The sequence below is a fragment of the Melanotaenia boesemani genome, chromosome 19 (assembly GCF_017639745.1).
Source record: "Melanotaenia boesemani isolate fMelBoe1 chromosome 19, fMelBoe1.pri, whole genome shotgun sequence".
In the NCBI taxonomy this organism is placed as follows: domain Eukaryota; kingdom Metazoa; phylum Chordata; class Actinopteri; order Atheriniformes; family Melanotaeniidae; genus Melanotaenia; species Melanotaenia boesemani.
This window is the reverse complement of record NC_055700.1, coordinates 30662742-30675426: the sequence shown is the minus strand read 5'-3', so window position 1 is coordinate 30675426 and position 12685 is coordinate 30662742. Positions and strand designations below refer to the sequence as shown.

General features: G+C 37.6%; 1 protein-coding gene across 3 annotated transcripts in view; it reads left to right on the top strand.

Annotated features, from left to right (window-relative positions):
• Positions 1-12434, top strand: part of c19h18orf54 (chromosome 19 C18orf54 homolog) — a 19239-nt gene extending 6805 nt beyond the window's left edge. For all 3 annotated transcript variants that reach the window (XM_041970399.1, XM_041970397.1, XM_041970398.1), the window contains exons 14-15: positions 11948-12003; positions 12085-12434. In XM_041970399.1, the coding sequence (XP_041826333.1) occupies positions 11948-12003; positions 12085-12178 (150 nt within the window). In that variant the 3' untranslated portion in view covers positions 12179-12434. The remainder of the gene's footprint in view (positions 1-11947; positions 12004-12084) is intronic.
• Positions 12435-12685: the final 251 nt, after the last annotated feature.

Here is a 12685-nt window from a genome sequence, read left to right as displayed (position 1 = left end):
GGTTTATACTGGGATTAAAACTGTTACACACTGGTTCATACTGAGATTAAAAGCTGTTACAGACTGGTTTATACTGGGATTAAAAGCTGCTACAGACTGGTTTATACTGGGATTAAAAGCTGCTACAGACTGGTTTATACTGGGATTAAAAGATGCTACAGACTGGTTTATACTGGGATTAAAAGCTGCTACAGACTGGTTATACTGGGATTAAAAGATGCTACAGACTGGTTTATACTGGGATTAAAAGCAGCTACAGACTGGTTTATACTGGGATTAAAAGCTGCTACAGACTGGTTTATACTGGGATTAAAAGCAGCTACAGACTGGTGTATACTGGGATTAAAAGCAGCTACAGACTGGTTTATACTGGGATTAAAAGCTGTTACAGACTGGTTTATACTGGGATTAAAAGCTGCTACAGACTGGTTTATACTGGGATTAAAAGCTGCTACAGACTGGTTTATACTGGGATTAAAAGCTGTTACAGACTGGTTTATACTGGGATTAAAAGCTGTTACAGACTGGTTTATACTGGGATTAAAAGCTGCTACAGACTGGTTTATACTGGGATTAAAAGCTGTTACAGACTGGTTTATACTGGGATTAAAAGCTGTTACAGACTGGTTTATACTGGGATTAAAAGCTGCTACAGACTGGTTTATACTGGGATTAAAAGCTGTTACAGACTGGTTTATACTGGGATTAAAAGCTGCTACAGACTGGTTTATACTGGGATTAAAAGCTGCTACAGACTGGTTTATACTGGGATTAAAAGCAGCTACAGACTGGTTTATACTGGGATTAAAAACTGTTACAGACTGGTTTATACTGGGATTAAAAGATGCTACAGACTGGTTTATACTGGGATTAAAAGCTGCTACAGACTGGTTTATACTGGGATTAAAAGATGCTACAGACTGGTTTATACTGGGATTAAAAGATGCTACAGACTGGTTTATACTGGGATTAAAAGCTGTTACAGACTGGTTTATACTGGGATTCAAAGCTGTTACAGACTGGTTTATACTGGGATTCAAAGCTGTTACAGACTGGTTTATACTGGGATTAAAAGCTGCTACAAACTGGTTTATACAGGGATTAAAAGCTGCTACAGACTGGTTTATACTGGGATTAAAAGATGCTACAGACTGGTTTATACTGGGATTAAAAGCTGTTACAGACTGGTTTATACTGGGATTAAAAGCTGTTACAGACTGGTTTATACTGGGATTAAAAGCTGTTACAGACTGGTTTATACTGGGATTCAAAGCTGTTACAGACTGGTTTATACTGGGATTAAAAGCTGTTACAGACTGGTTTATACTGGGATTAAAAGCTGCTACAGACTGGTTTATACTGGCATTAAAAGCTGTTACAGACTGGTTTATACTGGGATTAAAAGCTGTTACAGACTGGTTTATACTGGGATTAAAAGCTGCTACAAACTGGTTTATACAGGGATTAAAAGCTGCTACAGACTGGTTTATACTGGGATTAAAAGATGCTACAGACTGGTTTATACTGGGATTAAAAGCTGTTACAGACTGGTTTATACTGGGATTCAAAGCTGTTACAGACTGGTTTATACTGGGATTCAAAGCTGTTACAGACTGGTTTATACTGGGATTAAAAGCTGCTACACACTGTTTTATACTGGGATTAAAAGCAGCTACAAACTGGTTTATACTGGGATTAAAAGCAGCTACAAACTGGTTTATACTAGGATTAAAAACTGTTACACACTAGTTTATACTGGGATTAAAAACTGTACACACTGGTTTATACTGGGATTAAAAACTGTTACACACTGGTTTATACTGGGATTAAAAGCTGCTACAGACTGGTTTATACTGGGATTAAAAGCAGCTACAAACTGGTTTATACTAGGATTAAAAACTGTTACACACTGGTTTATACTGGGATTAAAAACTGTTACACACTGGTTTATACTGGGATTAAAAGCAGCTACAAACTGGTTTATACTGGGATTAAAACTGTTACACACTGGTTCATACTGAGATTAAAAGCTGTTACAGACTGGTTTATACTGGGATTAAAAGCTGCTACAGACTGGTTTATACTGGGATTAAAAGCTGCTACAGACTGGTTTATACTGGGATTAAAAGATGCTACAGACTGGTTTATACTGGGATTAAAAGCTGCTACAGACTGGTTTATACTGGGATTAAAAGATGCTACAGACTGGTTTATACTGGGATTAAAAGCAGCTACAGACTGGTTTATACTGGGATTAAAAGCTGCTACAGACTGGTTTATACTGGGATTAAAAGCAGCTACAGACTGGTTTATACTGGGATTAAAAGCAGCTACAGACTGGTTTATACTGGGATTAAAAGCTGTTACAGACTGGTTTATACTGGGATTAAAAGCTGCTACAGACTGGTTTATACTGGGATTAAAAGCTGCTACAGACTGGTTTATACTGGGATTAAAAGCTGTTACAGACTGGTTTATACTGGGATTAAAAGCTGTTACAGACTGGTTTATACTGGGATTAAAAGCTGCTACAGACTGGTTTATACTGGGATTAAAAGCTGTTACAGACTGGTTTATACTGGGATTAAAAGCTGTTACAGACTGGTTTATACTGGGATTAAAAGCTGCTACAGACTGGTTTATACTGGGATTAAAAGCTGTTACAGACTGGTTTATACTGGGATTAAAAGCTGCTACAGACTGGTTTATACTGGGATTAAAAGCTGCTACAGACTGGTTTATACTGGGATTAAAAGCAGCTACAGACTGGTTTATACTGGGATTAAAAGTTGTTACAGACTGGTTTATACTGGGATTAAAAGATGCTACAGACTGGTTTATACTGGGATTAAAAGCTGCTACAGACTGGTTTATACTGGGATTAAAAGCTGCTACAGACTGGTTTATACTGGGATTAAAAGATGCTACAGACTGGTTTATACTGGGATTAAAAGCTGTTACAGACTGGTTTATACTGGGATTCAAAGCTGTTACAGACTGGTTTATACTGGGATTCAAAGCTGTTACAGACTGGTTTATACTGGGATTAAAAGCTGCTACAAACTGGTTTATACAGGGATTAAAAGCTGCTACAGACTGGTTTATACTGGGATTAAAAGATGCTACAGACTGGTTTATACTGGGATTAAAAGCTGTTACAGACTGGTTTATACTGGGATTAAAAGCTGTTACAGACTGGTTTATACTGGGATTAAAAGCTGTTACAGACTGGTTTATACTGGGATTCAAAGCTGTTACAGACTGGTTTATACTGGGATTAAAAGCTGTTACAGACTGGTTTATACTGGGATTAAAAGCTGCTACAGACTGGTTTATACTGGCATTAAAAGCTGTTACAGACTGGTTTATACTGGGATTAAAAGCTGTTACAGACTGGTTTATACTGGGATTAAAAGCTGCTACAAACTGGTTTATACAGGGATTAAAAGCTGCTACAGACTGGTTTATACTGGGATTAAAAGATGCTACAGACTGGTTTATACTGGGATTAAAAGCTGTTACAGACTGGTTTATACTGGGATTCAAAGCTGCTACACACTGGTTTATACTGGGATTAAAAGATGCTACAGACTGGTTTATACTGGGATTAAAAGCTGTTACAGACTGGTTTATACTGGGATTAAAAGCTGTTACACACTGGTTTATACTGGGATTAAAAGATGCTACAGACTGGTTTATACTGGGATTAAAAACTGTTACAGACTGGTTTATACTGGGATTAAAAGCTGCTACACACTGGTTTATACTGGGATTAACAGATGCTACAGACTGGTTTATACTGGGATAAAAACTGTTACAGACTGGTTTATACTGGGATTAAAAGCTGTTACAGACTGGTTTATACAGGGATTAAAAGCTGCTACAGACTGGTTTATACTGGGATTAAAAGATGCTACAGACTGGTTTATACTGGGATTAAAAGCTGTTACAGACTGGTTTATACTGGGATTAAAAGCTGTTACAGACTGGTTTATACTGGGATTAAAAGATGCTACAGACTGGTTTATACTGGGATTAAAAGCTGCTACACACTGGTTTATACTGGGATTAAAAGCTGCTACAGACTGGTTTATACTGAGATTAAAAGATGCTCCAGACTGGTTTATACTGGGATTAAAAACTGTTACAGACTGGTTTATACTGGGATTAAAAGCTGCTACACACTGGTTTATACTGGGATTAAAAGATGCTACAGACTGGTTTATACTGGGATTAAAAACTGTTACAGACTGGTTTATACTGGGATTAAAAGATGCTACAGACTGGTTTATACTGGGATTAAAAGCTGTTACAGACTGGTTTATACTGGGATTAAAAGCTGCTACAGACTGGTTTATACTGGGATTAAAAGATGCTACAGACTGGTTTACACTGGGATTAAAAGCTGTTACAGACTGGTTTATACTGGGATTAAAAGCTGCTACAGACTGGTTTATACTGGGATTAAAAGATGCTACAGACTGGTTTATACTGGGATTAAAAGCTGTTACAGACTGGTTTATACTGGGGTTAAAAGCTGTTACAGACTGGTTTATACTGGGATTAAAAGCTGTTACAGACTGGTTTATACAGGGATTAAATGCTGCTACAAACTGGTTTATACTGGGATTAAAAGATGCTACAGACTGGTTTATAATGGGATTAAAAGCTGTTACAGACTGGTTTATACTGGGATTAAAAGCTGTTACAGACTGGTTTATACAGGGATTAAAAGCTGCTACAGACTGGTTTATACTGGGATTAAAAGCAGCTACAAACTGGTTTATACTAGGATTAAAAACTGTTACACACTAGTTTATACTGGGATTAAAAACTGTTACACACTGGTTTATACTGGGATTAAAAACTGTTACACACTGGTTTATACTGGGATTAAAAGCTGCTACAGACTGGTTTATACTGGGATTAAAAGCAGCTACAAACTGGTTTATACTAGGATTAAAAACTGTTACACACTGGTTTATACTGGGATTAAAAACTGTTACACACTGGTTTATACTGGGATTAAAAGCAGCTACAAACTGGTTTATACTGGGATTAAAACTGTTACACACTGGTTCATACTGAGATTAAAAGCTGTTACAGACTGGTTTATACTGGGATTAAAAGCTGCTACAGACTGGTTTATACTGGGATTAAAAGCTGCTACAGACTGGTTTATACTGGGATTAAAAGATGCTACAGACTGGTTTATACTGGGATTAAAAGCTGCTACAGACTGGTTTATACTGGGATTAAAAGATGCTACAGACTGGTTTATACTGGGATTAAAAGCAGCTACAGACTGGTTTATACTGGGATTAAAAGCTGCTACAGACTGGTTTATACTGGGATTAAAAGCAGCTACAGACTGGTGTATACTGGGATTAAAAGCAGCTACAGACTGGTTTATACTGGGATTAAAAGCTGTTACAGACTGGTTTATACTGGGATTAAAAGCTGCTACAGACTGGTTTATACTGGGATTAAAAGCTGCTACAGACTGGTTTATACTGGGATTAAAAGCTGTTACAGACTGGTTTATACTGGGATTAAAAGCTGTTACAGACTGGTTTATACTGGGATTAAAAGCAGCTACAGACTGGTTTATACTGGGATTAAAAGCTGTTACAGACTGGTTTATACTGGGATTAAAAGCTGTTACAGACTGGTTTATACTGGGATTAAAAGCTGCTACAGACTGGTTTATACTGGGATTAAAAGCTGTTACAGACTGGTTTATACTGGGATTAAAAGCTGCTACAGACTGGTTTATACTGGGATTAAAAGCTGCTACAGACTGGTTTATACTGGGATTAAAAGCAGCTACAGACTGGTTTATACTGGGATTAAAAACTGTTACAGACTGGTTTATACTGGGATTAAAAGATGCTACAGACTGGTTTATACTGGGATTAAAAGCTGCTACAGACTGGTTTATACTGGGATTAAAAGATGCTACAGACTGGTTTATACTGGGATTAAAAGATGCTACAGACTGGTTTATACTGGGATTAAAAGCTGTTACAGACTGGTTTATACTGGGATTCAAAGCTGTTACAGACTGGTTTATACTGGGATTCAAAGCTGTTACAGACTGGTTTATACTGGGATTAAAAGCTGCTACAAACTGGTTTATACAGGGATTAAAAGCTGCTACAGACTGGTTTATACTGGGATTAAAAGATGCTACAGACTGGTTTATACTGGGATTAAAAGCTGTTACAGACTGGTTTATACTGGGATTAAAAGCTGTTACAGACTGGTTTATACTGGGATTAAAAGCTGTTACAGACTGGTTTATACTGGGATTCAAAGCTGTTACAGACTGGTTTATACTGGGATTAAAAGCTGTTACAGACTGGTTTATACTGGGATTAAAAGCTGCTACAGACTGGTTTATACTGGCATTAAAAGCTGTTACAGACTGGTTTATACTGGGATTAAAAGCTGTTACAGACTGGTTTATACTGGGATTAAAAGCTGCTACAAACTGGTTTATACAGGGATTAAAAGCTGCTACAGACTGGTTTATACTGGGATTAAAAGATGCTACAGACTGGTTTATACTGGGATTAAAAGCTGTTACAGACTGGTTTATACTGGGATTCAAAGCTGTTACAGACTGGTTTATACTGGGATTCAAAGCTGTTACAGACTGGTTTATACTGGGATTAAAAGCTGCTACACACTGTTTTATACTGGGATTAAAAGCAGCTACAAACTGGTTTATACTGGGATTAAAAGCAGCTACAAACTGGTTTATACTAGGATTAAAAACTGTTACACACTAGTTTATACTGGGATTAAAAACTGTTACACACTGGTTTATACTGGGATTAAAAACTGTTACACACTGGTTTATACTGGGATTAAAAGCTGCTACAGACTGGTTTATACTGGGATTAAAAGCAGCTACAAACTGGTTTATACTAGGATTAAAAACTGTTACACACTGGTTTATACTGGGATTAAAAACTGTTACACACTGGTTTATACTGGGATTAAAAGCAGCTACAAACTGGTTTATACTGGGATTAAAACTGTTACACACTGGTTCATACTGAGATTAAAAGCTGTTACAGACTGGTTTATACTGGGATTAAAAGCTGCTACAGACTGGTTTATACTGGGATTAAAAGCTGCTACAGACTGGTTTATACTGGGATTAAAAGATGCTACAGACTGGTTTATACTGGGATTAAAAGCTGCTACAGACTGGTTTATACTGGGATTAAAAGATGCTACAGACTGGTTTATACTGGGATTAAAAGCAGCTACAGACTGGTTTATACTGGGATTAAAAGCTGCTACAGACTGGTTTATACTGGGATTAAAAGCAGCTACAGACTGGTTTATACTGGGATTAAAAGCAGCTACAGACTGGTTTATACTGGGATTAAAAGCTGTTACAGACTGGTTTATACTGGGATTAAAAGCTGCTACAGACTGGTTTATACTGGGATTAAAAGCTGCTACAGACTGGTTTATACTGGGATTAAAAGCTGTTACAGACTGGTTTATACTGGGATTAAAAGCTGTTACAGACTGGTTTATACTGGGATTAAAAGCTGCTACAGACTGGTTTATACTGGGATTAAAAGCTGTTACAGACTGGTTTATACTGGGATTAAAAGCTGTTACAGACTGGTTTATACTGGGATTAAAAGCTGCTACAGACTGGTTTATACTGGGATTAAAAGCTGTTACAGACTGGTTTATACTGGGATTAAAAGCTGCTACAGACTGGTTTATACTGGGATTAAAAGCTGCTACAGACTGGTTTATACTGGGATTAAAAGCAGCTACAGACTGGTTTATACTGGGATTAAAAACTGTTACAGACTGGTTTATACTGGGATTAAAAGATGCTACAGACTGGTTTATACTGGGATTAAAAGCTGCTACAGACTGGTTTATACTGGGATTAAAAGATGCTACAGACTGGTTTATACTGGGATTAAAAGATGCTACAGACTGGTTTATACTGGGATTAAAAGCTGTTACAGACTGGTTTATACTGGGATTCAAAGCTGTTACAGACTGGTTTATACTGGGATTCAAAGCTGTTACAGACTGGTTTATACTGGGATTAAAAGCTGCTACAAACTGGTTTATACAGGGATTAAAAGCTGCTACAGACTGGTTTATACTGGGATTAAAAGATGCTACAGACTGGTTTATACTGGGATTAAAAGCTGTTACAGACTGGTTTATACTGGGATTAAAAGCTGTTACAGACTGGTTTATACTGGGATTAAAAGCTGTTACAGACTGGTTTATACTGGGATTCAAAGCTGTTACAGACTGGTTTATACTGGGATTAAAAGCTGTTACAGACTGGTTTATACTGGGATTAAAAGCTGCTACAGACTGGTTTATACTGGCATTAAAAGCTGTTACAGACTGGTTTATACTGGGATTAAAAGCTGTTACAGACTGGTTTATACTGGGATTAAAAGCTGCTACAAACTGGTTTATACAGGGATTAAAAGCTGCTACAGACTGGTTTATACTGGGATTAAAAGATGCTACAGACTGGTTTATACTGGGATTAAAAGCTGTTACAGACTGGTTTATACTGGGATTCAAAGCTGCTACACACTGGTTTATACTGGGATTAAAAGATGCTACAGACTGGTTTATACTGGGATTAAAAGCTGTTACAGACTGGTTTATACTGGGATTAAAAGCTGTTACACACTGGTTTATACTGGGATTAAAAGATGCTACAGACTGGTTTATACTGGGATTAAAAACTGTTACAGACTGGTTTATACTGGGATTAAAAGCTGCTACACACTGGTTTATACTGGGATTAACAGATGCTACAGACTGGTTTATACTGGGATAAAAACTGTTACAGACTGGTTTATACTGGGATTAAAAGCTGTTACAGACTGGTTTATACAGGGATTAAAAGCTGCTACAGACTGGTTTATACTGGGATTAAAAGATGCTACAGACTGGTTTATACTGGGATTAAAAGCTGTTACAGACTGGTTTATACTGGGATTAAAAGATGCTACAGACTGGTTTATACTGGGATTAAAAGCTGCTACACACTGGTTTATACTGGGATTAAAAGCTGCTACAGACTGGTTTATACTGAGATTAAAAGATGCTCCAGACTGGTTTATACTGGGATTAAAAACTGTTACAGACTGGTTTATACTGGGATTAAAAGCTGCTACACACTGGTTTATACTGGGATTAAAAGATGCTACAGACTGGTTTATACTGGGATTAAAAACTGTTACAGACTGGTTTATACTGGGATTAAAAGATGCTACAGACTGGTTTATACTGGGATTAAAAGCTGTTACAGACTGGTTTATACTGGGATTAAAAGCTGCTACAGACTGGTTTATACTGGGATTAAAAGATGCTACAGACTGGTTTACACTGGGATTAAAAGCTGTTACAGACTGGTTTATACTGGGATTAAAAGCTGCTACAGACTGGTTTATACTGGGATTAAAAGATGCTACAGACTGGTTTATACTGGGATTAAAAGCTGTTACAGACTGGTTTATACTGGGGTTAAAAGCTGTTACAGACTGGTTTATACTGGGATTAAAAGCTGTTACAGACTGGTTTATACAGGGATTAAATGCTGCTACAAACTGGTTTATACTGGGATTAAAAGATGCTACAGACTGGTTTATAATGGGATTAAAAGCTGTTACAGACTGGTTTATACTGGGATTAAAAGCTGTTACAGACTGGTTTATACAGGGATTAAAAGCTGCTACAGACTGGTTTATACTGGGATTAAAAGATGCTACAGACTGGTTTATACTGGGATTAAAAGATGCTACAGACTGGTTTATACTGGGATTAAAAGCTGTTACAGACTGGTTTATACTGGGATTAAAAGCTGTTACAGACTGGTTTATACTGGGATTAAAAGCTGTTACAGACTGGTTTATACTGGGATTCAAAGCTGTTACAGACTGGTTTATACTGGGATTAAAAGCTGTTACAGACTGGTTTATACTGGGATTAAAAGCTGCTACAGACTGGTTTATACTGGCATTAAAAGCTGTTACAGACTGGTTTATACTGGGATTAAAAGCTGTTACAGACTGGTTTATACTGGGATTAAAAGCTGTTACAGACTGGTTTATACAGGGATTAAAAGCTGCTACAGACTGGTTTATACTGGGATTAAAAGATGCTACAGACTGGTTTATACTGGGATTAAAAACTGTTACAGACTGGTTTATACTGGGATTAAAAGCTGCTACACACTGATTTATACTGGGATTAAAAGATGCTACAGACTGGTTTATACTGGGATTAAAAACTGTTACAGACTGGTTTATACTGGGATTAAAAGATGCTACAGACTGGTTTATACTGGGATTAAAAGCTGTTACAGACTGGTTTATACTGGGATTAAAAGCTGCTACAGACTGGTTTATACTGGGATTAAAAGATGCTACAGACTGGTTTACACTGGGATTAAAAGCTGTTATAGGCTGGTTTATACTGGGATTAAAAGCTGTTACAGACTGGTTTATACTGGGATTAAAAGCTGCTACAGACTGGTTTATACTGGGATTAAAAGATGCTACAGACTGGTTTATACTGGGATTAAAAGCTGTTACAGACTGGTTTATACTGGGGTTAAAAGCTGTTACAGACTGGTTTATACTGGGATTAAAAGCTGTTACAGACTGGTTTATACAGGGATTAAATGCTGCTACAAACTGGTTTATACTGGGATTAAAAGATGCTACAGACTGGTTTATAATGGGATTAAAAGCTGTTACAGACTGGTTTATACTGGGATTAAAAGCTGTTACAGACTGGTTTATACTGGAATTAAAAGCTGCTACAGACTGGTTTATACTGGGATTAAAAGATGCTACAGACTGGTTTATACTGGGATTAAAAACTGTTACAGACTGGTTTATACTGGGATTAAAAGCTGTTACAGACTGGTTTATATTGGGATTAAAAGCTGCTACACACTGGTTTATACTGGGATTAAAAGCTGTTACAGACTGGTTTATACTGGGATTAAAAGCTGCTACAGACTGGTTTATACTGGGATTAAAAGCTGCTACAAACTGGTTTATACTGGGATTAAAAGCTGCTACAGACTGGTTTACACTGGGATTAAAAGCTGTTACAGGCTGGTTTATACTGGGATTAAAAGCTGTTACAGACTGGTTTATACTGGGATTAAAAGCTGCTACACTGACTGGTTTATACTGGGATTCAAAGCTGTTACAGACTGGTTTATACTGGGATTAAAAGCTGTTACAGACTGGTTTATACTGGGATTAAAAGCTGCTACACACTGGTTTATACTGTGATTAAAATATGCTACAGACTGGTTTATACTGGGATTCAAAGCTGTTACAGACTGGTTTATACTGGGATTAAAAGCTGTTACAGACTGGTTTATAGTGGGATTAAAAGCTGCTACACACTGGTTTATACTGGGATTAAAAGATGCTACAGACTGGTTTATACTGGGATTCAAAGCTGTTACAGACTGGTTTATACTGGGATTAAAAGCTGTTACAGACTGGTTTATACTGGGATTCAAAGCTGTTACAGACTGGTTTATACTGGGATTAAAAGCTGTTACAGACTGGTTTATAGTGGGATTAAAAGCTGCTACACACTGGTTTATACTGTGATTAAAATATGCTACAGACTGGTTTATACTGGGATTCAAAGCTGTTACAGACTGGTTTATACTGGGATTCAAAGCTGTTACAGACTGGTTTATACTGGGATTAAAAGTTGTTACAGACTGGTTTATAGTGGGATTAAAAGCTGCTACACACTGGTTTATACTGTGATTAAAATATGCTACAGACTGGTTTATACTGGGATTCAAAGCTGTTACAGACTGGTTTATACTGGGATTAGAAGTGAAATATTTTATATGTAGCATTAATCTCTTCCTGTGGTGTTTTTGTTGCAGCTCGCCGACGGTGAAGCAGAGTTTCAGGGTTTTTCTGGGAGTCCATCGTTACAGAGGTAACCCACTCAGGGACCACATGGTCTCCTGTAAACCTTCGGGTCCTGGTCGGTGTCATTGATGAGAAACTGTGTCTTCAGAGCTCTGCATCACCTGAGCCGTCTGAAGCTGCTCGTGGAGGAACCGACTGAGAGAAGCAGAGAGGAGGAAGATGAAGGACGCTACTCGTCTTAACCTGCTGATGGACTACTACAGGAGACGGACTGAGTGTGTCTTCTCCTACATCTAACGCTGTCTCAGATCTCCTCCAAGACCAAAAACAGGAAGCTCAGAGTTACAGACAGACTTTAGAAACATGAAAACATCATTTTCGGACTGCACATGAAGAATTGTGAACATGAACATGTTTCAGGTTAGTTAACATGTTAGCTGGTTAAGTTAAACTGAGAGTAGCCATCAACCGTACACGTCTGCAGCCTGACAGCTACAACGTGTTAGCATCCACGCCTGCTGGAATGCTAACATCACCGTATGCAGCGTAGCACCTGCTGTAGACATGGGTGTTTTTCATGCTAATAAGTGTTATAAACGTGTTATAAACGTGTCTTAGTGTGTTGTTTGCTACACGTTTCCTTGAAATTTAAGTCAAAGGGGACGTTAATGACAAAGAAGTGCCTGGAAAAGCAAATGTCCATATCTATTTACGATAAACACAAAGTTGTTGTGGATCTATGCGGTTTC